The sequence below is a fragment of the Puma concolor genome, chromosome D1 (genome assembly GCF_028749965.1).
Source record: "Puma concolor isolate L17-30 chromosome D1, mPumCon1.1.hap2, whole genome shotgun sequence".
NCBI lineage: Eukaryota > Metazoa > Chordata > Mammalia > Carnivora > Felidae > Puma > Puma concolor.
The window spans coordinates 106,541,672-106,569,145 of record NC_141676.1 but is presented as its reverse complement, the minus strand read 5'-3'; the positions used below and the strand labels follow the sequence as shown (position 1 = coordinate 106,569,145).

The 27,474-nt window shown below is 42.3% G+C and overlaps 2 protein-coding genes across 7 annotated transcripts in view; both read left to right on the top strand.

The window, feature by feature from the left end:
- The window catches only part of BCO2 (beta-carotene oxygenase 2), a 107,128-nt gene extending 100,588 nt beyond the window's left edge, over positions 1-6,540 (top strand). For 2 of the 3 annotated variants that reach the window (XM_086679127.1, XM_025929095.2), the window contains 4 exons: positions 2,927-3,064; positions 3,633-3,815; positions 4,632-4,742; positions 6,272-6,540. In XM_086679127.1, coding sequence (XP_086535253.1) covers positions 2,927-3,064; positions 3,633-3,815; positions 4,632-4,742; positions 6,272-6,385 — 546 coding nt within the window. In that variant the 3' untranslated portion in view covers positions 6,386-6,540. The remainder of the gene's footprint in view (positions 1-2,926; positions 3,065-3,632; positions 3,816-4,631; positions 4,743-6,271) is intronic. The other variant, XM_025929099.2, reaches the window with a different exon arrangement.
- Positions 6,541-9,938: 3,398 nt separating this feature from the next.
- PTS (6-pyruvoyltetrahydropterin synthase) overlaps positions 9,939-27,474 on the top strand; it is a 681,414-nt gene continuing 663,878 nt past the window's right edge. For 3 of the 4 annotated variants that reach the window (XR_015241350.1, XR_015241351.1, XM_086679111.1), the window contains exons 1-5: positions 9,939-10,095; positions 11,840-11,919; positions 13,114-13,136; positions 13,501-13,557; positions 15,475-15,545. Coding sequence is in view for 2 of the 4 variants with exons in the window: in XM_086679111.1 (XP_086535237.1) it covers positions 10,007-10,095; positions 11,840-11,919; positions 13,114-13,136; positions 13,501-13,557; positions 15,475-15,545 (320 nt within the window). In the remaining 2 variants the exon portion in view is untranslated. Of the gene's footprint in view, positions 10,096-11,839; positions 11,920-13,113; positions 13,137-13,500; positions 13,558-15,474; positions 15,546-15,738; positions 16,196-27,474 lie in introns of those variants that run through there. The other variant, XM_025928685.2, reaches the window with a different exon arrangement.

Sequence of the window (27,474 nt, the reverse complement as noted above, 5' to 3'; positions counted from 1 at the left end):
ATTTCCCTAATGACTAATGAATGATGCTGAGCATCTTTTCATGTACTTATTGGCCATTTGTATATTTTTGGCAAAATGTTATTTTAGTTTTTTGCCTATTTTTTAATCAATTGTTTATTTTTCTGTATTATTTCATGTGAACCTGCAATGATCTCAAGATAAAAAAAAAGTTTAATAAAAAGTTATTTTATTTTCTCAGCCTTTCAGCTGCCTTTTTCTGGAAGCAGTTGATATCCTCAGGGGACAAGTTGCCTGGCCGCCCCTGTATCTTGTTTACCTCTAGGTTTCCGTCTCCCTCCAAATCTCTGCCCTGTTGTTTGTCACTGCCTTTTTAGCTCACCAATGCCTTCAAAAAGATATTTTATTTTATTTTTATTTGGGGGGGGGAATTATAAAGCATTTTTTAAACATAATTTATTGTCAAGTTAGCTAAAATACAGCGTATACATTATGCTCTTGGCTTCAGGAGTAGATTCCCATGATTCATCGCTTACATATAACACCCAGTGCTCATCCCAACAAGTGCCCTCCTCAATGCCCATCACCCATTTTCCCCTCCCCACCGACCCTCCCATCAGCCCTCAGTTTGTTCTCTGTATTTAAGAGTCTCTTATGGTTTGCCTCCCTCTCTGTAACTTTTTTTTTCCCCTTCCTTTCCCCCATGGTCTTCTGTTAAGTTTCTCAAGTTCCACATATGAGTGAAAACATGATATCTGTCTTTTTCTGACTGATTTATTTCACTTACCATAATACCCTCCAGTTCCATCCATGTTGTTGCAAATGGCAAGGTTTCATTCTTTCTCATTGCTGAGTAGTATTCCATTGTATATATAAACCACATCTTCTTTATCCATTTGTCAGTTGATGGACATTTGAGCTCTTTCCCTAATTTGGCTATTGTTGAAAGTGCTGCTATAAACATTGGGGTACATGCGCCCCTATGAATCAGCACCCCTGTATCCTTTGCATAAATTCCTAGTAGTGCTGTTGCTGGGTCGTAGGGCAATTTTATTTTTAATTTTTTTTTTAATTTTTTTTCAACGTTTATTTATTTTTGGGACAGAGAGAGACAGAGCATGAACGGGGGAGGGGCAGAGAGGGAGGGAGATACAGAATCGTAAACAGGCTCCAGGCTCTGAGCCATCAGCCCAGAGCCTGATGCGGGGCTCGAATTCGTGGACCGCGAGATCGTGACCTGGCTGAAGTCGGACGCTTAACCGACTGCGCCACCCAGGCGCCCCTATTTTTAATTTTTTGAGGAACCTTCACACTCTTTTCCAGAGCAGCTGAACCAGTTTGCCTTCCCATCAGCAGTGCAAGAGAGTTCCCATTTCTCCACATCCTCACCAACATCTGTTGTTTCCTGAGTTCAAACACCTATTCTAAGCATTTTGTCTAGCTTCTTTAAACTGTTTTCAGTGGGATAGTTGGTCCACTTTACTTTTTTAATAATAAGCCACCATTATTGGAAGTGTCTTTTTGTTCAGCTATGGCTTTGCTGAAGGAAAAAAAAATGTTTACATAAATTTAAAAGTAACTTAAAACATCTAACTCTTAAAAAAATCTAACTCTGTATGAAGCTTAAAAATAGCACTGAATCTTTTTTCAGTAAAAACATTTCTGTGTGAGATGGAGATAATGTGGATCCAGGTATATGAGGGGAAATAGCACATTTTCTTCTCCATCTTACAGTAGTTTTTTTTTTCTTTTTGCATTTGATTATTTTTTAGAGAGAGAGAGAGAGAGAGAGAGAGAATCCCAAGAAGGCCCTTTGTTGACAGGACAGAGCCCAATGCAGGGCTCAAATCCATGAATGGTGAGATCATGACCTGAGCCAAAACCAAGAGTCAGACCCTTAACCGACTGAACCACCCAGGTGTCCCTCTTACAGTATTTCAAGAAAGGAAAATATGCTTAAAGCACTCTTATTGTCAGAAAAAATATACTTATTTTTCTAGGGCCTCCTGCTTCAACATGATCTCTGCAAGGAGGTTGTGTTGGGGATCCTCACTCTTGGTTTGGTGATTCAGTAGGAGGGCTCACAGATCTCAGAAAAGTCAGCAAATGGAAAGGTGCGTGGGATGAAGACTGGAGGAGACCACCAGGTGCACACTTCCAAGTCTTCTTCCAGTGGAGTCACCCAGGACACACTGATTCCTCTAGCAACTTGTGACAACATGTATGGAATGTTGCATGCCAGGGAAGCTCCCCCAGATTGATCATCAAGAGTTTTTGTTGGGTATCAGCACATAGGCATATAGCCCCTACCCAACCTCAGTTAAGCAAAGCTCCATATGCCCACAGGGAAGCAAATGTTCATTATAAATTGCATTGTTTGCATAAACTGTCTGGGTAAAGTAGTGCAGTGTGGCTCAAGACCTCAGGAATGCGAACCCAGTCTTGTCAGACATAATATTCCCACAGCTCAGTTCTCAGGTGCCAGCTAAGGACCAGCCATGAAAATGGACCTTTCTTGAGAATGTACCAGCTTTGAGCAACCCAGGCCTACTAAGTTAATGCTTTAATATGCAGAGGCCTATTCTGACCAGACATGAAAAAGGAAGCACCCCTGTTACTCTCTAGTCTCTCACCCTGCAGGATGTTTCTTAATGGCAGTTATCACTATCAAGACCTCATTTGTGTATTTGACACTAATCCAATAACATACATTTTAATTCTTATTATCATTCTTTTCCCGCTAGAGTGTGAGTTCCTTGAGGTCCAGAGACTCGGTTCACTGTTGCATCCCCAGTGTCTAAAATAGTGCTTTGCCTAGAGGTACTCAACAGATGTTTGTGGAATAAATGAATGAATGAAAATGATCGTTTATGCGATTACTTAGGAATGTTTGACTGGATATAAATTATTGGGACATGCTGTTATCCTATGAATGACATTTTCTCATCTCTTTCTTTTTCCTGAACAGGTCTATAATTCAGTAGGCAGATCTTTCCCTCGAAGGTTTGTGTTGCCCTTGCATGTCAGTTTGAATGACCCCGAGGGACAGAACCTCAGCCCATTGTCCTATTCTTCAGCCAGTGCTGTGAAACAGGCTGATGGAAAGGTATGCTTTCAAAGGGCACTAGACTAAGACTTTGAATTTTAATCGTGGTACTCTATTCATTGGCTGTTTCCCTCAATCTTTGTTGCCTAATAAGTCTGATATCATTCAGCCTAGCAGGGTAAGGTCATGACAGTCGCTTGCACAAGAGCTGCAGGATTCTGAGTGGGAGTGAGAGCTGTGTTTACCTATACTTTTTGTGTTTTGAAACAGATATGTCAATCTTCTAATGGTTGTGGAACAGCTAAGTATTAGATTGGTATTGATCATCTCCACCTTCTGGAAAGCTTGTGCTTAGCACAGCATGTCGTTGTGTAGCTATTAATATCTTAGCTTTGGTAGAATAAGAAGGTCACTGCCACCCTGTATGCCATTTGACAGCTTCGTCACAAAACCCGATGATCTTTCACGTATTCATACACATGATGGAAAGAGGAATAATGGAAAAGATGACCTAGAGTCTCAGTTTCCAAGCCCTGTTGCAAACTCTTAGCCCCCTCACTGACCTATACTGCATAAAATAGGTGAGAAAGTAAGCAATGACTGCAAATCCTTTTGGGATCTCTTTTAGATTTGGTGCTCCTATGAAAATCTACATCCTGAGGGTCTAGAGGATGAAGGAGGTATTGAATTTCCCCAGATCAACTATGGCCAATTCAGTGGCAGAAAGTATCGTTTCTTCTATGGCTGTGGCTTTCGGCATTTGGTGGGGGATTCTCTGATCAAAGTGGACGTGGTAAACAAAACACTGATGGTAATGAAAATCTTTTTCCCTTTCTGAACTCTTAAAAGACCACTTTTGCCCTTTTAACGGGCACCCTTAAAAGACCACTTTTTTGAATTAGTTTCTGTTTTGTTAAAGTAGCTCTTGAATTTCTTTTTCTTTTTTTAAAGGAAGGAGTGACTTTTTTTAAAGGTTTTTCTTTTTAATGTTTTATTTATTTATTTTGAGAGACAGAGAGAAAGAGAATGAGAGAGAGAGTGAGTGAGAGTGCTTGCATGTGTTGGGGAGAGGTAGAGAGAGAATCCCAAGCAGGTGCCAAGCTGTCAGGGCAGAGCCCCTGCAGGGCTGGATCTCACCAACTGTGAGATCATGACCTGAGCTGAAATGAAGAGTCAGACGCGTAACCAAATGAGCCACCCAGGCACCCCTTGAGCTTCTTTAATATTTAAGCCGCTCAACCATTTACTTTTATTCAGTTTGAGAACCACAGAATCACCTAGGTTAGGGGTATATTCCCTCTGGGGAATCTTACGTGAATCCCAAGCCCAGAAAAACAAGTCTCTGTTGGATGTTATTTTTAGAGAAATCATGGGGTTTAGGCTATTGGGACACATAGTTCAGGTCGATGGAAAATTATAACTGCACAGATTGTGTCTGATGATGATGGAGCCTGTAGCTGCAAGCCACCTGCCCCCCTCTGTTCAGCTCAGTGAGCCTGGTTCTTTTACTGAATGAATAGTGTACTGACAGCCAGGTGCATGCTGGGAGTGAGAAAAGCTGTTGAAGGCTTCTTGCTCATAACTAGCCTTCTATCAAATACTTTTTTTGGGGGGGGGGGTCTTACAGATTTGGAGAGAAGATGGCTTCTACCCCTCGGAACCTGTGTTTGTTCCTGCACCAGGAACCAGTGAAGAAGATGGTGGGGTTATTCTCTCTGTGGTGATCACCCCCAAGCAGGTAAATGTATCTCCCCATCACTATTCAGAAAGAGAAGTGGCACTGAGCCTTTTGAGGATTGTATTCAGTGATGCTGTCAGTAGTTTATTCTGATTCCAATACAGTACTTTCTCCCTTTTCTTCCTCTCCTCCTATGTACATACCCTTTTATCACAATCGTGCTTTATTATTATTTTAAAGTTCTATTTATATAGTCATCATAATTTACATTTTGCATATTCATTTACAAAGAATTTTAACACACATCATCTTATTTACTCATCAGAAGAGCTTTGTTGAAACAGAGAGGGAGGCAAACCATAAGAGAATCTTAAATATAGAGAACAAACTGAGCGTTGCTGGAGGGGAGGTGGGTAGGGTATGGGTAAAATGGGTGATGAGCATTAAGGAGGGCACTTTTCAGGATGAGCACTGGGTATCATATGTAAGAGATGAATCCCGGGTTCTATTCCTGAAACCAAGACTACGCTGTATGTTAACTAACTTGAATTTAAATTAAAAAAAAAAAAAGAAGACCTTTTTTGCATACCATTTTACACACATGGAATTTGTAAGTTAGATAAGTTGCAGGAGCTTGCGTCACATCTCACAGTGGTAAAGCCAGTGTTTAAATCTCAGTCTTCTGACGTCTAGTTGGATGTTCATGCCACCATCTGTGCTGCCAGTTTCATTGCTCCAAAAGTGTAATGTGGTGAGCCCTAGTTCTCAACAATGTTGATGTCATAACTTCTTGTGTAAGGCAGTCTTATGGCAGATAGGTTCACTTTGAGTACAAGCTTTGATCAGTTATTAGTGGCTGCCTGGGGTGTAGGATTCTGAGACTTTTTAAGGGTTTGACGAGGAGAGTGCTGGGATCAATTACTAACATCTGCCACAGGCTTCAGAGGACTTTGTCCTCATTTCATGTACTTGCCACTCCTGCAATTACACCAGGGCAAGTATCAGTCAGCCTTGTAATGCTGACAAAGTTATTTGTACAGTTCCGAAGTAACTGGAGGCATAGAACTTAGAAAATTTGGAAGAAAAAAATTTCTGTATCCCTTCGGTGATTAAAAAGGCCCAGGTAAAAAGATCCTTAAAGTCAGAGAGATTCTGTGAAAGTAATTGACATAAACAACCTAATTTCTTCACTCTGGGCCTGAACTTCTTTGCCATAATTTCCTTTTCAGGCTGGTTCAGCAATTCCGCAAACATTCAGTGAATGGATAGCCAAGGCACTGCGCTAGGTGGTGAGGATAGATAGGAAGATGCATAAGACATGATCAAAAGAATTTCTGGGGCGCCTGGGTGGCTCAGTTGGTTAAGCATCCGACTTCAACTCAGGTCATGATCTCACAGTTCGTGAGTTCAAGCCCCGCATCGGGCTGTGTGCTGACAGCTCAGAGCCTGGAGCCTGCTTCGAATTCTGTGTCTCCCTCTCTCTCCGCTCTTCCCCCGCTCATGCTCTGTGTCTCTCTTCTTCGAAAATAATTAAAACATTAAAAAATTAAAAAAGAAAAGAATTGCCAGTATTGTTTTTCCTTTTCTAGAATGAAAACAATTTTCTACTAGTCTTGGACGCCAAGAACTTTGAAGAACTGGGCCGAGCCGAAGTGCCCGTGCAAATGCCTTATGGGTTCCATGGCACCTTTGTCACCATCTGATGGAACAACTCACAAGGCCTAGAAACATAATTTACAATGAACATTCTCTGTACAAAAAAAGAGAGCAAAAAAGGCACCTTACCTTCCAAACTGTAGAGATCTGGTTGTAAAATTTCTATTAAAAAACAAATTCTTGGCCTGCCTGGGTGGCTCAATTAAGTGTCCGACTCTTTATTTTGCCTCTGTGCTGAGTGTGGAGGCTCCATGGGATTCTCTCCCCCCACAGCCCCTCCCCAGCTCTCTGTCTCTCTCAAAATAAATAAACTTTAAAAAAACAAAACAAAACAGAATTCTTGAGATAATCACGGTTTTATATTTTCTTAGGGCTCTTCCTTAAAAACGTGAAGCAAGTGTTGATACAACCTTTTGAAGAGAGTTTTAAATTTATATTTACTAGATACATCTTTCTCTAGGTAATAAGACTACATGAAAGAAAAAGAGCTGGGTCATCACCACCATCAGACAGAGTGGTGACAGAGGTCCTTACACTTGGGAGAAAAAATACAAATAATCACAGATTGTAAAATACGAGTATAGCTCTAAAAAGCATCTTGTTTTTTTCCGTCACAGCCTGCCTGTTAGCATGGGCTCTAAGGAGCTTACAGAGGACAGGAAGCCAGCTACGTCATGCTTGGAGGCTTTCTTCCAAAGCACCTGTTTCTCCACTGTCCACGGACGCCACAGCAGTTGAGCCACTGACTGCCACCTTCCACCCCACCCCCAGCTCAGCCTTGGGAGGGTGTTGTTTTGAGGGACGTCACTAAGATCAGCCATTTCTTCTCATCTCCAGAAATTGAAGAGTGGGTAGTTCTTCATTTGGTTGGGCAACAGGTGGCACTAGAGGCCATCTAATCTCCATGCGTCTAAACCCTGACAGCCCGAAGCCTCCTATGTCTGTCCAATAACCACAACTCTTGCCAACGCCTTCGAGATCCTTTCTTGCCTTTCCCTTCAGTTATACCTCCTCCCTCCACTTAACTCCAAACCAGGACCAGTTAAACTTTCAGTGCTCCCTCTGCATGTTGAATGCTGCCGGAGAACCCTCCTTGACTTGTAGTTTGGGACAACCGTGAGCTCACTGCAGAGTCAGTGTCTTCCCAGTTTTCCTCAGGAGTTACAGCCAACATCATAAACCCTGTTCTCTGTAGTGAAGTGTTCCCGCAGGCACAAAAATGCCACCTGTAAAGGTTTACATTGTGGCAGTAAAGGGAAAGCTCTAAGTTTTGTGTCTGGGTTGATGAAGCACAGAGTAAAAGCAGCAGGTACCAGAATGGCAAGAAGATGGCTGAACAACTCACAGAGATGTGGAGGCTTCGAGGCTGAGGTAAGCATAAGAGAACATAAATCCCCTGATATTTCACAGAAGTCCTCAAAGACAGGAGGATTGTTTTAGATCTTATCTGGATCTAAAGGGTGGAAGAGACTCCAGATGACATCTGGGAAGTATGCCAATCTGATCATGTCTTTCCTCTGTAAATCTTTACTCCATCCTAATCACAGGGTGTGAAGTTCAAGCATATAAAGGTTATCAGTACAATCATAAGATTTTGACCCAAGGATGCCTGAATTCTGCCGTGGCTCTGTCATCTATGAGGTTCTTGAAGAAGAAGACAAAAAGGGATCAATGACATTTTGTTTATTTTTTAAAATGGCTATTTTGAAAGGTGGGGAGAGGCAGGGAGAAGGAGAGGGAGAATCCCAAGCAGGCTCTGCACCATCTGCACAGAGCCCGACTTAGATGCTCAACCTACTGAGCCACCCAGGCGCTCCACAGTGACATTCTATAATATGCCTCTATCTATCTATCTATCTATCTATCTATCTATCTATCTATCTATTTAAATATATCACTCTGATAAAATTGAGTGACCAGATGACTAAGGCTGAAAGCCTAGTTAGGGCCTCTCCCTCTCCCTAAGCCCAACTCCTCACTCACCAGGGTCGAGACTCAAGGAGAGGAGTATGAGGCGCATATGGGAGGGGAAAGGGACTAGAACCCAGCCTAGTGACTTTGTTTTAACTAGTTATATCTGCAAAGACCCATTTCCACATAAAGTCATGTTCTGAGGTACTGGGGGCTCAACACACTAGTTTTGGGGGGACATGATTCAACCCATAACAGGATCACTGAGGGTGAATTTGGTGAATACCCTTAATTTAAAAATGTAGAGCAAAGGCTCTGCAAATGCAATGCCATATTTTATTTAAGTAATTGAGTACAGCAATTTCTCAGAAATTCCTTTTGCTTTGTATTTTGATTCCTAAGACTTCATTCAGAAAGAGTCAAGCATTTGTGTAACCATTGACCATTAATTAGACTGCTTATCTCCCATATTGTCAATGCCTGGCAAGTACTGTTTTATTGTAAGTGATCTTGTATGAGTAATTCACTTATATGGGCCTATGCTTTCTTTAATTTTTTTTAATGTTTATTTTTGAGAGAGAGAAAGCAAGCAGGGGAGGGGGAGAGAGAGGGAGACACAGAATCTGAAGCAGGTTGCAGGCTCTGAGCTGTCAGCACAGAGCCTGATGTGGGGCTTGAACTTGTGAACTGCAAGATCATGACCTGAGCTGAAGTCGGACACTTAACTGACTGAGCCACCCAGGTGCCCCTGGGCCCATGCTTTCTTATCCATGAGACGACTGGACTAGAGTGTTTATCTCAGAAATATCTGAAGTTTATTCTTTGATGTTTTTACAGCCCACTGGGGGATATAATAAAAATATTTGAAAACATGCTAAAAATGTTTGGCTACATGATAATGCAGAACAAGAGTATGGAGCTGGAGACAGGAGACATTTGAAAGAAATCACGATTTGGGGCCTGTATGCCTGTTACTCTCATGATTTAATCTTTCCTTCCTGGAACAATGCCACCCACATGGTTAGATAGTCGATAAATATTTAGCAAAGGAGTGAATGGAAGCAAGAGGTGACATAATACTGGGAACTGTTAAGTAGATGTGGGGAAACATGATCCGTTTACTTCGGAAGTGTCAACATAGGACAGAGAATTGCTAATGTGTGTGTTCATGACTGCATGTGTTCACACTGTGATAAATGGTTTTATGCATGTATGTGGATGGTAAGGAAAGCTTGAGAATTTCCCTTAGTAAGAAGAATCTTTACAAACAGTCCAAAGGTAATGTCATTTATGAAAGTCAAGTGCTCCTCCATGTGCCCTGAAATTCCCGCTCCCTTTAGGCTATAAGTAGGTTGGCCTTGAGGCCCACCTCTGAGTAACCAGCCAGGGGAGGTTATTATAGCCAGGGCTTTCTAGAAGTGAGTGGGAGGAGCATGTCACAGAGGTCCTTCCAGTATGCAGTGTGGCCAGGCTGACCCTCACGGCCCGAAGTGGCCTGAGGCTGAGCAGACCTTGGAACGAAAGACACTGAGACCTCACCCACGTTTTCTGACTGCTGGTAGGTTTACCTACCTTATCCCCGCTCTTGCGGTCCAAGAGACTGACAGGACGGGACGCTTTACTGCCTCCGGGCCAGCAGAGGGAGCCAGCCGCAGCGCGGAGCCGAGAGCGCGTCCCAGGGCGCCGGCCGCACTGCGCAGCCGCGGAACGCTCGGCCTATCCCCGCCCCGCGGCGAACCGAACCGGGAGGCAAGGCGATGAGCGCGGCTGGCGCGGGTGTGGGCGGTCGCCGCTGGGCGCGACTGTCCCGCCTCGTCTCCTTCAGCGCGACCCACCGGCTCCACAGGTGGGGTGTGCCCACAGTGCCCACGCAGGGGGGCGGGGCTCGGGCGCGGGAGCGCAGGTGTGCGAACCGAGGCGCGCCCCCTGCTTCCCTGGCGACCGGGTGACGGTGGCAGCTGGAGTCCAGCGGAGGAGGCCGTGGGCGCGGTGGCACGCGGCGCGGACCGCGGAGGCTTCCTCGCTGGCTCCGAGTCTTGGAGCAACTTCGGGGTTCCTTACATACCCCAGTAGAGCGCGAGGGGTTGCTGCGACAGTCGGAGCAGTGACACAGTGCTCAGGTGACACAGTGCCAGGCACGTGGTGAACATTCCGTAAAAGTGAGCTGCTCCGAGGTGCCAGGAGCGGTAGCCACGTAACCAGTACAGCTACGACAACGCAAGTTTACCCACTGTTTAGCACGGATGTCGTGAACCCAGGCGATCCCTTTGGCGAGGCAGCTCTGAGAACAGGGAGCGTGACAGGGATTTGAACCCAGAGCATTCACGACTGCTTGAACGCACCGAGGAGTTGATGTCGAGGCGCGTTTTGCCTCTCATTAGCAAGTCCCGCTCTCAGCATAACGTTTCCCGGTCTGTGAAACGAGGATAATCATTTCTAACAAGGGTCATCCGTTCATTCACTGGGCAGGTATTTGGCCATCTTGTCAGGTCTTGTGTCAGGTGACAGGTGTTGTGTTAGGCAGCAGCGATCAACACTCACCCGTCCTCGCCTTCTGTCCCGAGCGCGCCATCTGGCCAATCTTGTGGAGGACATAGGGAGGGAATTTTGTGCAAAAGCTTTGTGAACTGTAGCATTCTAAATGTCAGTGGGTGAGCAGGAGGGAATGGGGGAAAATAACAAAGAGGGTCTCAAAAAGGAAGGGGCAGTATAATAGGGCGTTCACATAGGAGGCCTCGTTGAAGATGCATGGACGATTGGACAGGTGGAGGAAAAATTCATGAAGAAAATTGTTTTCTGGGGGCCCCTGGGTGGCTCAGTGGGTTAAGCATCAGCCTACCGCTCAGGTCTTGATCTCACCGTTGGGGTTCCAGTCCCCAGTCCGGCTCTGTGCGGACAGTTCAGTGCCTGGAGCCTGCTTCAGATTCTGTGTCTCCCCCTCTCTCTATCCCTTATCCCACTTGTGCGTGCACTCTCTCTCTCTCTCTCTCCCTCTCAAAAATAAATAAACTTGGAAAAAATTTAAGAATGAAAATTGTCTTCTGCCTGGAAGAACAACTGAGTATTGTAATTTTTAAGTTTCACCTAATCTGAATACCCCTCAATGGATTGGTGACGTTGTTTGTGGCAGTCGTTAAGTAAGGCGTTATAATGCAAGGGTGTTAAAGAGGAGCCGCAGTAGGTCACGTAATTATTTTTAAGGAGAAATGAGATTTTAAACCACTTGAGGACAGGCATCTTTTATCATTGTATGTCCTTGCTTCATTCAATCCATGCCTAGAATGTAATAGGTACCCAGTAAATGCTTGGGGAGTTGAAAAATAGAAGGGCCTTGAGCAGATTAGTTGGAATCTTGCTGTGGAATGAGGGTGTGGACTTTGTTTATGCTAATTTATATGGGACAGTAGCCTAATTAAGGGGCATACACTGGTTCCTGACAGCTGAATAATGAAATCAAAATGATTTATGACTCTCCATTTGGTGAGCTAAAGTAATAATAAGTTGTGAAGCTTTTCAAAAGCTAGAGCAAATAATGTAGGGAACAGAGAAGGTATCTGAACTTGTGACGTGTTGATTTTTTTTTTTTTCAGCAAATGTCTGAGTAACGAAGAAAACTTGAAACTGTATGGGAAATGCAACAATCCAAATGGCCATGGGCACAATTATAAAGGTGAGGGAAAAGGTGATGAAATTTTAGCCCTTTCAATAAGGATGTAATCGGCAATTATAGTCCTAACGAGTCAGAAACCTTATGGGCAAAGCATGAATACCTTGAGCCTTGAATATGCAGTTACATGGAAGTTCAGAATGAAAAAAATCTGTTGTCTTGGTTGGATGTGTCTTAAATTTTACCTTGTATCTGCTGTGTTAGAGATAATGAATGGTTTAAATAATATTTTTTATCCTTGGCCTTAGTGTACATAATGAGATTTTTTTGGCACCACGTTTCCTCCTAATTAGGTATTGTTGAGGCTAACGTTAAAATTACACTGTATTCTTTGAGTAAATAATGACAGACAAAAGGGAGATATTGGTTAGGAACCTGCTATATGGCAGTAAAATAACTTGGGTCTAAAACTTTGCCAACAATGTTCCAAGAAAACAGTTTATGCTCTAAACAAGTATGAGAGATGTGATTCTTTGAGATAAAGCCGGTATCTGAAAAAACAGCTACGTAAGCCATTGCATGCCATGGCATATAGTATGGTAGAGTAAAAAGATTAGAAAAGGTGTCAGAAGATCAGACTTTCTAGTTTAGTTACTGCCTCTTGATCTATGATATTTGTTATTCTTAGTTTGCTCTCTTATCACGTAATACCTAATGGCGTTTGCACAGAGCTGAAAAAAAATATATGTTATTAAATTGTAAAACACTCTGAGCATCATTTTTCAAATGCTTCATTAACTTATAGAGCATTACCGTAAACTGGATATGTTTATGTAAGTAAAGGCATCAGAGTTTTAGGCCCATTAGTGGTTTTGCTTGCTCAGAAAGGTACCGCCCAGCATTGGGCCACCTCGATGTGTAGCCGGACTTCTTTCTGTACATACTCTGCTTTTACAGGCAGTGATCAAGCGGCATCTCCATCCTACCTAGTGGACATTCTTACCCAGTGCATCAACCTCGTAAATAGAATTTACACCCTTTCTGGCTTTGGCCAAAGCTCCTGCTAAGCCTCTCTGTCTTGGTTGAGTCTTGCTTTCATTAATAAAGATGTTAACTAAAAGACCAGCCGTCTTAGGGAAAATATAAATAGTTTTGTAGGGCAGAGATCTAATACTTAATTTATGTTGCTAACTTGTGCTTGGGTGTTATCTGTTGAAATTCATGTGGTTTTTTGGTATTCTGTTTTCTTTCCCATAGTTGTGGTGACAGTTCATGGAGAGGTACGTGCTGAAAATATCTGTGTGCTTTGCGCAGATTGCTGGGCCTTCTCAGCCAACATGATGGATTCTGTGTTGAAAAATTCTGTTCAAATCAATATTGCTTCATTGTTGGCCTTTGTGTATGGTGAGCTGCTGTCATTCCAGACCTTTCCTCTCCCGAAGGGTTATCTTTAATCTGCTATATGTGGACAGATAGAAGATCAGTGGTACCATAAAATGGATACCTGGAGCACCTGGTGATTGTCTCAGAGATGAAGGCAGATGTGGGCGCGATTTCTGCACATTGTACAGCCTTTAATAACTTAGCAGAGGTTTAAATATGAAAAGCATATTATACTAATATTCACCTTTGTTTATTCTTCAGATTGATCCTGTTACAGGCATGGTTATGAATATGACCGACCTCAAAGAGTACATGGAGGTAATGTCATGTTGGGTCCTCTAAGTATATTTGATGGCCCCCGTTTTTACTTTCCCACCTAAGTATCTTCAGAGGTTCCATGACCTTGTGAGCAGAATTGGAGGAGTAGTTGGAGGAACTACTCTCATATTTTTCTAAAGGTGTTTGGGTGATTTAAAGGAAATAAGTCACAGTTGAATTGCAGTGATGGGAATACCTGTAACATGCTCATCTTGTATTCCCTGCTGCCATATCCTGATTTCCTCCAATTAACAGGGATCACATAACAGGAGTTCAATGAAGGACTTGCTGACTGTATCATTATAGAAGTCCTGCAGTGTCAGAAGCCTTAGAGATGATCTCAACCAACTTCTTCATTCCCTCGATTGAGAGAGGCTGAACTTGCTTTAGGTTGTGTGGTTAGTCTTTTACAAAGTTAGAAGTGGACTCCCTTCAACCTAGCTTTGGTTTTATTATTATACCATGTCACCTGTCTGTTCAGTTCCACTCTTAAACTCTGCTTCTTATTCTTGTTCTGGAATCCGATATCTGTCTTATAAAAATGCTACTAGTGATCATCATTTCTTCCATATTACTTATCATTCATATATTCAGCAAGTTTGCCTACTCCGCATAAGTCTTTGAACTAAGCATCAAGAGTACAAAGACGAGTGAGACACAGCCTTTACCCAGAGAATGCTAACATGACTTTTTCTAGGAGACAAAGAATACTAGGTGCTCAGTAAGTTTCAGCTGGATAAAATGAATAAGAGATTCAGCAAATGAACAAAGAGCAGTGTGTTCTGAGTACATTAGGAAAGCTATAAAGACAGAGTTTGTGCATTTACTGGAGATTTAAAATATATACACAGAGTGTTGTACAATACAAGATAGCAGTATGGGAAATTTGAGGCGTCTCATGCATGCGGATGGCCAAATACTGGAATACAGGTTCTCTGTACGCTTCGCCACTTTTGTGTACCCGAGGGACCCCACATAGTCCCCTTAGTAGAAGTAACTCATCATGGCCTGTAATAAAGTTAGATGGGGCCTGTGGAAGAAACTTCAGTGGGAAAGTTGGGACCCGCACTGGAATTGAATAGGAAACAGTATTTATTTTCTTGATGTCCATGTGGAACTGCCCTTAATTTGATCTGTTTTAAAGGCTATTTGGCTTAAGGCTTAACTCTTTTTCATATGGTTCTGGTTTTCCTCAAAAAATGATTGCTGTTATTATTAATGTACCCTTCTTGGAACCATACCACTGGAAAATTAGATTGTTTCACAAATGCTTACATTTTGTACAATAGCCAAAAGTAAAAAGTTAGAAAGAATAAGGCAGTTGCTATTCTTGCCACCAACAAGGGAAAACGTTATGTTAATATATATAAGCATTAGGAAGCAACGGTCTTTATATATTTATATTTTTTCTCCTCTAAGAGTCCAAGATAATTCTTAAATTACTCCTCATAGCAGAAGTTTAGAACTACTTACATAATTTCACTCTCAGTCGGCTTTATAAAATGTTAACACTCACTGGATCCTTGTCCTGATGACCTTGTGGCATTGTGCTGAAGCTAAGACTATATGGAGAAGTATTTTTGGTAATTTTTAGACAGAATTCACGAAGTGTTAAACTGAATTCTGAATCACTATGGCTGGTTACAAGAAAGCTGCAGTGAATTCTCCTGTACGTTTTGATTTCTTACATCTTTGCATTTAGTAATGAGGAGAACCAGTCATTATGGAGATTTGGGCCTTGCTTCATTTTCCAACTTTAAGCTTTATTTTGTGAGACACAGATGGAGTCCTTACAAGCACTGAGTTAGTGACTAACTGATAAGGTAAGGCTTCTAGAGGCAAAGATAGAACACTTTGGAATTTGAGTCATCAAATTCCAAGATCCAAAGTGATCTTTTTCCTTTGTTTTATCTACAGGAGGCAATTATGAAGCCCCTTGATCATAAGAATCTGGATCTAGATGTGCCATACTTTGCAGATACTGTAAGGTGAGTGTGACCATCTTGCCTTATGTAAATAGTAGGAAAGAAGAATTGCTGTTAACATTTTATCTGACTGGTAGGTGGTTCTGAAGTTTTATTTTAGCATTATTTTTTAAATCCAGAATTTCTATTCTCTGTAAATATCAAAAATGAAATTTTGTTCATTTGCCTTTGATCTTCTTTCCTTTTTTTCCTACAGCACGACAGAAAATGTAGCTGTATATATCTGGGAAAACCTCCAGAAATTTCTTCCTATGGGAGTTCTTTATAAAGTAAAAGTATATGAAACTGACAATAATGTTGTCGTCTATAAAGGAGAGTAGCTTTTAGGGGTTCATACTGTAGAAAGATTAATTTCTTTCCACATTTGAAAAAGGTCTTTATCCTCTTGGACTATTAAAAAGTCATCACTTTTTAATTGCTAGAGCTTCACCTTGCTAGAGCTTCACCTTGTGTTCTGGTGTCTAATTTATTGAAATCATTGTGTGTAAGACCTGTTGTGTATTCAAATATATTTTAAAACAAAATTTGTTAAAGACATTCTGAGTGTCATTTAGAGAATCCTTTATCTATAGATTAAAAATCACTTCATTTTCAGTAAAATGTTATGGTGTGGAATTTAAAAGCAAAATAAATCAATTTTTGTTTTTCCATTATCTCATTTTTTAGTATTCATTTTTTCCTTGGTATAAATATGAATGGCAAAAATGTTTATAAGACTTACAGTAGGTGAAACTTAAAAAAAAATATATATAGATGGCCACATAGTCCGAAAACAGACAACATACGCTTCTTGATTACTTCTCAGGTGTGCTAAGGGCACAAGATTATTCAGTGAAAATAAGGCATACAATCACTTTAGGTGATGCATTGTAAGTGCATATACAAGGATTGATGGAAATACCGGTTTAGTGCACACTGTTCAAGGCAGTTTTGCACAGCTTGTTGAACTATAAATTGCTAGTGAGGAACATGACATTCATTGAACATTTATTGGAATATCAGTAAACTATTTATTATGTATAGTTGTCTATGTTTCCAGACCTTATGGCCACCTGAACAATTTTAATTCAGAAACCTGAAGAATAATCATATGTATTAAATCCTATTAAAATAATCAACATGAAAAGGATATCTTACACTGTAACTCATCTCTTACATATAGTTTTTCCTAATGGATCCCATTTTGTTCTTAACATTAAACTTACCTGCTTCAGTTGAACTATATTCTTGGCACCTGGTATCTTTTCTTCATGACTAAATCTGCAAGAAAGGATTTGCTTGCTTCGCACAAAGAAGTGTTCTCATTTGTATTCTAAACTTCTTAAATGTAGGGTTTTATTTCACTCTCCACATAGCAACCAGCACACAATGGATTCTCAGAATGTTGCTACCTGGAAATAGTAGAAAAAAACTTGTGCAGTGACTACTAGAAAAATTTTCAGAGAGGTACCCTTTTGTTTTGGACAGTTAGTAACTAAAGGATATTTTGATAAATTTTGATAATAATGCCGTGCCCATTTAATGATATTTGAATGTGTTTTAGTTATCAAGCACAATTTTTGTTACTTATACTTGTATATTCTGTATTGATTATTTAAAAGACAGGATTTTAATTCCCACAAATGCCATGAAAAGTGGGTATTATTCCCATTTTACAGATGAGAAAATTAAATTTCAGTGAGTTTAAACTGCTTGCCTAAGATCACTCAGCAAATAAACAGCAGATTGAATGTCTGACACTCAGGGTCTGTCTGACTCCAAAACACAGACTCTAAAAACAGGGTAATGGAATAATGTATGTATATTTCAAGTTTTTTTTTTAATAAATCTAATTTTATAGATCTGATATCATATTAGAAAAACATTACTTTTCATAGTAGCATAGACATGGCAGGGGTTTGTCGTTCATGAGTTGCTTCAAGAGAACCTTTTTTTTTTCCTGCTTACTTTCCTTAGGAAAGTGAGAAGTCTGTCTGTCTGACTGTCTATCACACTGAATGGGTGAGCGAATGAGGGCAGGACCAAAGATAGTATATAGGTGGTTTTCTTCTGCCTCCCTAGAACCTGCTGTCAGAGACCTTATCAAGCTGTTTTGTAATTGTTGCTTTACCTTTTTGCATTTTTCACTGCCCTGAATTCCTTGTGGACAAAGTCTTTATTCGAAGCAGAGTGTCTAGTAAATAGCACTCAGTAATTTTTGTTTGATTAAATAAATGAATGGCAGATTGGTAGGAACTGTTGAAATTTTGTAGTACCTTATATATAACGGTCCCTTGGTAAATGTTTCTAGAATTGAATAACACGAGAGTTTTGAGGCTTGAATCCTGGTGCTTGTGCTGCCACTATCCAGGTGTGTCCCTCTCATCTCAGAGCCTCAGATTCTTTGCCCATAACATGAATGATTGGACCTGAGGCTTTCTGAAGTTGCTTCTGCCTGTTCTCAGATTTTATATCTCTGTGATTTTAAATACCAAAGGAGTACATAATAAATTAGAGAAAGAAGAAGATTATTCTGGGGTGGTGACATTTGGAAAAGCTTAGTAGGGAGGTCAGTCCTGAATGGTAGTGAAAGTGATGGGGTAGGAGGGTGGCCTTTGGAATCCAGAGAAAAGCAGGAACACGTACTAAAGGGGCACACATCCACTCGTGGTGGGAATGGACAAAGTGTATTTGGGATGAAGTGAATAGATTGATCTTAAATAGAATAGTAATGAAGTGTGAGTGTGTAATGGGTAGCTAGCTTGGAAATACAGAATAGGGACAGTCTGCGGGCCTTGAATATCCATTTGGTTTCTGTCCTTTGAGCAATAGGGAGCTGTTTCTCTGTTTGCTTTTTAAGGAGAATCACCAGCTGGACACAGGGAAGCAAGGAAAACCAGTTGCAGAGCATTTGTGGGGATCCAGAGGGGAGGTGATGGTGGCCAGATGCTCGTGGAGCAGGAGGGATGGAGTGACAGGGAGGGAGGAAGGGTAGAGCTAAGGTAGTGCACTGCCTCCTGTGGCCTCAGGCATTGTGCTGAACCCTTTGTATTTACCTCACGTTATCTTTGTGACCACCCGGCAGGGGGAGTGGGCAGGTTATCTACTGTAACATAACAGATTACCCCACAGAAGGGCTCAAAACATGATTATCTCACAGTTTGAATGTGCCAGAAATCTGGAGGTGGCTCCCCTGGGACCTCTGGCCCAGGGTCACTCACAGGCTGCAGTCATCTCGGGGATGGATTAGGAAGGGTCGGCTTCTGGCTCACTCGCTCACGCTCACGGGGCTGTTGGTGTGAGGCCTCAGCTCCTTCCTCCCTTGCCTGCCATGGGGACGCCTGCATAGAGCATCTTGCTTCCTCAGCATGAGCAGGCCAGAGGGCAGGGAGGGGTGTGCCACCAGTGAGCACTCTCACCAGCACAGTGGGGGTCCCAGTCTGGTAAGCAAGTCACATTTCTAGATTCTGTTACTTAACAGCGAGTCACTAAATCCACACCACACTGGAGGGAGAGGACTCCATGTACGTTCTAGTGTGTGAAGTATGACGAGGAGGAGAGCAGGAAAGGAGGCTGGGGAGCTAGGCAGGGGCTGTCTGTCATGCTCTTTTTGACGGCAGGGGAATAAAGCACATTTCCTTTTGCAGGAGTGAGTATCAGCAGTGGTTGTTTCCAGTGGAACTCGTGGGTTTTGTGGGTAGATACATATAAATACCTTTATTTTTTTAATTAAAAAATATTTTTTTCATGTTCATTTATTTTGAGATAGAGATAGAGGGTGTGTGGTGGGAGGGGCAGAGAGAGGGAGACACAATCTGTGTGACCATCCTGCAGGGGTAGTGGGCTAGTGACTGTCTAGTGGGGTAGTGGGCTCTCTGCCTGAAGCAGGCTCCAGGCTCCCAGCTGTCAGCATAGAGCCCCACGTGGGGCTTGAACTCACAAACCGTGAGATCATGACCTGAGCTGAAGTTGGATGCTTAACCAACTGAGTCACCCAGGCGCCCCCATATAAAGCTCTTTGAAGCACTTTAAAATTAAAACCCACTCTAAAGTGAGATGTTGAGAAAAGTTACATTGACCATATCGCTATGAACAGAATGACCAGAACTCAGCTATCATTTGTGTTGCCTGAATGGATTCAGTCGCCACCAATGGGTTGTAAAAATGGCCAGAATATGATCAGTTGTGCATATGAGGCCACTAATAGACTAGATCTATGGTAAGTGTCCGTTTTGTTTTTTTAAACTCCAAACTTGTACATTCCTCTTGGAAATAGAATTATTTTAAAGATGGGAAACAGATTGTGCTCATTTTGCTTTTGTTATGTCTGGGATATTTCTAGCCTCCCTTGCACACAGAAAAATCATTGTTAGTTTCACACAATTTAACTTTATAGCAAGATTCTGTTGCAAGACACTTTTGGAGAATGTCCCAGACAAACGCAGTCTCCACATAGCTGCAGAGAGAACTGCTATCACCACAAAAGAAAAGTGAGGGAGTGTGGTTCGTGCACCGCAAGGGTTTTCGGAGCAGCAGTGAGGCTTTCACGCAGCTTGTCAGTTGGTTTGCTTCCTTCAGAAGCCAACCACCTGCCCCCACTGCATTCTGTCACTGTCAAGACGGGAGTATTAACCATTACGAAAAGAATTAGGGGCGCCTGGGAGGCTCACACGGTTAAACATCCGACTCTTGATCTTGGCTTGGGTCATGATCTCACAGTTCATGGGCTCGAGCCCTACATCGGGCTTTGCTCTGATGGTGTGGTGCCTGCTTGGGATTCTGTCTCTCCTCTGTCTGCCCCTACCCAGCTTGTGTGTGCGCACACTCGCGCTTTCTCTCTCAAAATAAATAAACGATAAAAAATAAAAGAAAATAAAGAATTAAAATACTGCCCTGTTTTGTCTTCTGGTTGTCGGCTAAAGAAACACCATCCCAGGCTTACATTCTTAAAGATGCCCAAGAAACAAGTTCTCTGTACATCTGCCCAAGGTCAGCTTTGGCCAGCCAGTTTATTAGTGAAAACTCCCAACTTACTGCAAGTATGAACTCAGTTTAAAAACCTTTTTTCATTTTTCATAAATGTCTTAGTAAATATGAGCCCTGTGACTGATGACAACCTGAAGAAATAGAAGGGCTAGTGTTGCCTTTTACCTTTTGGAGTTTTATTTGCCTGCAGATGGAACCATGGATGGGTGTCTCACGGGCATCTCAAAGTTCACCATTTTCCAAAAGTGAACTTCTGATTCCTCCTTCAGAATTTATTCTTCCACCAGTCTTCCCTAAAAATGCCGATACCATCCATTCATTTTTCAAGCCAGAAATCTGGGAGTTGTCCTGGATTCCTATCTCTTACTTGTAATCTGTCGGAAAGCTCTGTCAGTTCTTCCTCTAAAATGTGCAGTGATTTTGGTCTCTCCGTTTCCAGTGCCACTGACCCCAGTCCAAACCGCTGCCATTTCTTGCCTAGATTATTGACTTGGCCTCTCCGCTGGCCTCCTGCTTCCGCTTTGGTTCTCTTCCATACTCCTTTATTAGTTCTTCCCCTGTCTTGTGTCACCCCTTGAAAGCTTCCTTTTAATTTTAAAATATAATCCAAACTTTATGCTCCGTATGATGCAGCCACTGCATATCCCCAGCCTCCAGCTGTCACATTGTCACATTGTCACATTGGCCTTTTCTCAAGTCCTAAAGTACTCCAGTTTCATTCCAGCCTCCAGATCTTTGTATTTTCTGCCCTTCTGCCTGGAATGCTGCCCTTACCCCCACCCCCTTACCTCTTCATAAAACTCATCATTCTCCAGACTCCAGCCTAGATGTACCCCCATTTAAAGAATCCTTCCTTGATTACCCTGTGTAGGTAGAAATCCTCTGTTATTTTCTATTATAATACCTTACACACTCCCCTTTCTTGCAGTGTCAAAACTTTTATCTATATTTCCTTTTGTCTCATTTATTTTGCTTACTAGTTTACTGTCTTTCCCAATCACGGGGATGTTGGCTTCATGAAAGCCAGAGCGCCGTTGTGTTATTATTCGTATTTCCCCAGGACCTAACCTAGTGCCCACTACCCAGCGGGTGCTGAATAATTAGTCATTGAATGAGTGAACATGCCTGCCATCTCTACAGATATAGTGGAACCTGGTTTGGTAAAAACTTTGAGATTTAATATCAAACTTTGCGAGTATACTTCAGATAGGTGTTACTCTTTATGTGTTTCATCTCAGAGAACAACCATCACAGAATAAAATTAGATCCCCTAAGTATTTGTCAAAACCTATTTATATGGCAAATTTTATCTTCCTGGAAATTTTCTGTTTCCTTTTGTGGGTCAATTTTGTTTTAGTCCTTGACTACTCTTTTAAGTAAAGACAAGCTAGACCATGCCAATGAAGGATCTTTTAATAAACTGCTGTCCTCACGACCACACCATCGTTGGGTAGCAGCCCTTATACAGGTGTGTACTGACAAGTGCTCCCTTTATAATAAATTCAAGATTGGTGGGTAGTCATTGTCCCAGCTTTTGGAGAGTAGGTTTGCCCCAGGCAGAGAGAGCCTCAGCTGGTATTGCAAAGAATGCCTCTTATCTTTCCATCTGTTTGGCCCCTAAGAACAGGGTTTTTTGTAGAGCACAGAACTTAATAGATCTGTGGCAACACTGAGGCAATTACCTGTTTTTTAGCAAACAAGGGCCCAGTTTTGTTGCCATAATAACTTTGAGTAATTCCCAGAGTACTAGGGAGAAAGTTAAGGCTCCATTCTTTTTTTTCTTTTAAGTTTATTTATTTATTTTGAGAGAGCTAGTAGGGGAGAGGCAGAGAGAGAGAGAGAGAGAGAGAGAGAGAGAGAGAGAGAGAGGTGGAGAGAGAGAATCCCAAGCAGTCTCTGCACTGTCTGTGCAGAGCCCGATGCTGGGCTCAAACTCATGTAATGTGAGATCATGACCTGAGCAGAAACCAAGGGTCACACGCTTAACCGACTGAGCCACCCAGGTGTCCCACCATTCTGTTGTTTTTTTTTTTTTTTTAAGTTTATTTATTTATTTTGGGCAGGGGAGGGGCAGAGAGAGAGAATCCCAAGCAGGCTCCATGCTGTCAGCACAGAGCCCAACGCAGAGCTCTATTTCATAACCCTGAGATCATGATCTGAAGGCTCCATTCTTTTTTTTTTTTTTTAATTTTTTTAACGTTTATTTATTATTGAGAGAGAGAGACAGAGCTTGAGCAGGAGAGAGGCAGAGAGAGGAGGAGACACAGAATCCGAAGCAGGCTCCAGGCTCCAAGCTGTCAGCACAGAGCCTGATGCGGGGCTCGAACTCACAAACTGTGAGATTATGACCTGAGCCAAAGTCAGACACTTAACTGACTGAGCCACCCAGGCACCCCTGAAGGCTCTATTCTTGAAGGAGAAAACTGTGTTTAGAAGAGGAAACAAATGCAACCTGACCAGATTATGGCATATAATGTTTTCCACCCTCATTCGAGATTGGGTAGTTAACTAACTTAAGGTTCTTGGCATGTGTTGACTTATTGTGAATTAACATCATGCCTACCGCTATGTGTCCAGCATCTCCATCACTGGTGGCCCTTCGAGGCATGAGTCAGCTCAGCTCCAATTCACTGTGAGAGATCTGGGATCTAAGGAGATTAAGGGACTCTTGTTCAGAGTCACTCATTAAGTGAAGGAGCTAGGATTTGAACCTAGGTTTGTCTTAAAAAAACAAAAAAGAAGGAAAAACATACTCAATTAAAATAACGATTCAAAAAATTTCCCAAGGTTTTTAAATGTGCTCTGTCTACATATTTTGTTAATTTAGCCAAATGCTTTTTGAGTTTGTTGGACTCAAGCATCTGAGTCTGAAGTTATTTTTATATACAGGTTATATGCATATGCATAGATAAATGTGTAGTTTTTGCATATGTTAAATTATTTCCTATTTCTACCAGGTATATATATTTAACCTCATTCTATCTATATACATAGATATAACTTACATAAAAGCAGGGCTGGGTGCAGGGTAAGTCCATATGTCCCAGTTTCACTGCTGGTCCAAAGTTAAAGAAATATAGTCCAGCTATCAGAAGTAAAATAATTCTAATTTTCACTTTTTTTTCTTTAATGTTTATTTATTTTTGAGAGAGAGACAGACAGAGTGTGAGCAGGGGAGGGACAGGGAGAGAGGGAGACACAGAATCTGAAGCAGGCTCCAGGCTCCGAGCTATCAGCATAGAGCCCGACGTGGGGCTTGAACTCAGGGACTGCGAGATGATGAACTGAGCTGAAGTCAGACGCTTAACCGACCGAGCCACCCAGGCGCCCCTCTAATTTTCATTTGTATCTCTGGAAGGACATTAAGACAGAAATGGTTTGTAACCAAGAGCAGGTGTTGGGAAATCCCTTGGCCTCTCCGTTCAGCCTCCAGAAGCTCCTTTCTGTGCCAATCCTTATGATACTCTTGCTTTTTCTTCTCACCTTCCCTCCTAACTCTTAATTATGTGGAGTAATTCAATTCCTCACCCATTGTTTAGTTTCTCTAGAAGAAAGGAGCTGACCCAGTGCGCTAGGAGATATTTTACTTAGAAGCTTGAAGTGTGAAGGTGAAGGTGGGGCTGGAGGGAGAAAGGTTTTGGGAAGTCAGACATTGGCCATTTCTTATAAGAATTACAAATTAGTACTTTTAGTCCTTGTTATAGGTACCGTTTTATTTGTACAAATTTATATGGGAATAATACTTGGCTTTCTTGTACATCAGTGTATCATTTGTAATGCTTTTTCTAGGCATTAAATAATTATATAGTGCTTACTTTGTACCAGGTACTGTTCCAAATGCTTTGTATATGTTAAGTGATTTAATCTCCACAACAGCTTATGGGTAGCTACTGTATTTCACCCTATTTTAACAGATGAAGAAACTGAGTCACATAGAAGGTGAGTAACTTGTACAGGGCCCCACAACTAACAAGGGGTAAAATTAAATGAAATTGAACCCAGGCAGTCTGGTCTCAGAAATTAGGCTTTAAGGGGCGCCTGGGTGGCTCAGTCGGTTAAGCGTCCGACTTCAGCTCAGGTCACGATCTCGCGGTCCGTGAGTTCAAGCCCCGCGTCGGGCTCTGGGCTGATGGCTCAGAGCCTGAAGCCTGCTTCCGATTCTGTGTCTCCCTCTCTCTCTGCCCCTTCCCCGTTCATGCTCTGTCTCTCTCTGTCTCAAAAATAAATAAACGTTAAAAAAAAAATTTAAAAAAAAATAAAAGAAATTAGGCTTTAAGACAATTGCTGAACTACCTCTCGTGTGAAATAAAAATGTTTCAGTTAATTATGAATATTTTATTTTAAAAAAAAAATTTTTTTTTTCAACGTTTATTTATTTTTGGGACAGAGAGAGACAGAGCATGAACGGGGGAGGGGCAGAGAGAGAGGGAGACACAGAATCAGAAGTAGGCTCCAGGCTCTGAGCCATCAGCCCAGAGCCCGACGCGGGGCTTGAACTCACGGACCGCGAGATCGTGACCTGGCTGAAGTCGGACGCTTAACCGACTGCGCCACCCAGGCGCCCCAATTATGAATATTTTAAACATTTATTTTAAAAAGTAACGTGGAGGTTGATAGATAATAAGGTAATATCTGAATATTCTGCCTGTTCTGAATTTTCTTCCTGCTCTGAATAGTTGCTGTGATACCTGGACCACTGACCAGGCTCGGGACTTTTTCTGGTGTGTGAATGAATGTCTTTGAGGTAATGGGATTTGGAAGATAGCAGTTTCCTCACCTACTTCCTCAGAAATGAATGATCACTTCCCTTAAATGGGTAGTCAGTTGCTGCTTCTAACACAGGATAAGAATGCTTTGAGGGGTGCCTAGGTGGCTCAGTCAGTTAAGCATCCGACTTCAACTCAGGTTATGATCTTGAGGTCTGTGAGTTCCAGCCCCGCGTTGGGCTCTGTGCTGACAGCTGGGTGCCTGGAGCCTGCTTTGGGTTCTGTGTCTCCCTCTCTCTTTGCCCCTCCCCTGCCCACACACACACTCTCTCTCTCTCTCTCTCTCTCTCTCTCAAAAATAAATAAGCATTAAAAACAACTTAAAAAAAAAAGAATGCATTGAGTTCACAAAACACGAAGCCGCAAACAAGAAAACATAAAAGTGGAAGAACAAGGTTGGGCAAGTGAGTGTGGGAGTGAAAACAGTCTATCTTTTGTTCACCTCTTTATTCTCTGCTTGAGGTGCCACCTGTGGGCTTCCTTGGAGTTGCCTGTATGCCTTTGTTTTCCTTGTGTGAGTCACTTCCCTGGTAGTGATGATCAGAGTTAGCTGTTCCTAGACTGAATGTACGTACTTGATCATCCCTTTACTCTTGTTCTGTAGCCACTCACTGGATTCACTTTAGGGACTAAGGACGGCAGATACCTGGGTCCCCTGACACTCAGTCCTGCCTCCTGAGCCCAAGGAAGATAATACTTGTTGAATACGACACTATTTCTGAGCCTGGCTTTTGCTTCAGAATCCTCCTCAACAGTGCTCCCAGCAGTGTCTGCCAATCAGTCAGACATGGCATAAAGCATCACTGACTTAGCACCAACTTACCATCTCCAGCTAGATAGACCCTTAGAACTAGGTCTGGATGTGACAGAGAAATCAAAATGGAGACCTACCTGCAAGAAGGCTCAGATACCACCTGGGCAACCCTGTGTGTAACAGATGCAAACCGAAGCAAACGAGGGTAAAGCCACTTACCTAAGGTCACTTTTTTACTTAGTAGCCGGACTAGAATTTAACAGGCTTCCTGCCTCCGAACCCAGTGCTCTCGCACAGTTACCTCTGTGTTGCGTGTCTGAGTTCAGCTCTTCCCAGACTTCTTCGAGTCTAAAAGTTTTCCAACTCAAGAGAATATTTTTGCTGAGCCTCCAGTTGTTGTCACACCTTCCACACCGAACCTGAGATGAGGCCAGGCTGGCTCACGACAGGTATATATGAAACTTGTTGGGTCTTGGGTCATCGCAGTTTATCTTATAGGTGGCAGCAGAGAGTGGGGCGTGGAGGACTGTGGGAACACGCAGCCTGCTTGTGTCCCTGAGAGACACACATACCTTCCATACCCTCTTCTTGTTATATGACCCTGGGGAACCAGGTGCCCTGGAGGATGCCAGGGCATGTAGAAGCCGCACAGGGGGCCCTTTGAGTGTCCTTGTTTATGGTGCAGGTTCCAAAATGGTAGAAACCCAGCTTCATTACTTATTCAGTGAGTGACTTTGGGCAAATTATTTCTCTCTCTCCGCCCGAGTGTCCTTATCTGTGAAACAGCTCTGTCTCATAGGGTTCTTGTGACGATTATCTGCGATGATGCTTTTAAGGTGCTTTAGCACAGCGCCTGGCATATACTAATGGTGGCTACCCAGTGATGTCATAGAAAGTGGCAGAATGGGGAGCTCCAGGAATTGGTCTATCCACTGCAGAAACCATTCTGCTGGCAAAAACTGTCAGTGAACTTTCTCTACAAACTCTAGGATCTAATATAAAAAAAACTTCCAGCTATTAGAGGAATGCTTAATGAAGAAAGAGGCTGCTAAATTTTGACATGTAAGAAAATCTATGAGGTTACTAGTTGACTGCTGAGATAATATAGCAGAGTTGTCAGTGACCACACTTAACAAAGAGCACAGTCTGCAGGGCGCATGGGTGGCTCAGTCAGTTAGCATCTGACTCTTGACTTTGACTCAGGTCATGATCTCATAGTTCGTGGGTTCAAGCCCCATGTCGGGCTCTGCACCAACAGCACAGACAGCCTAATAGCCTGCTTGGGATTTCTTTCTCTCCCTCTCTCTCCCTGCCCCTTCCTGGCTTTCTCCCCCTCCCCCCTCTGACTCTCAATAAATAAATAAATAAATAAATAAATAAATAAATAAATAAACAAACAAACATTAAAAAAAATTAAACAAGTAAAAGAGTGGAGTCTGCCCATAGG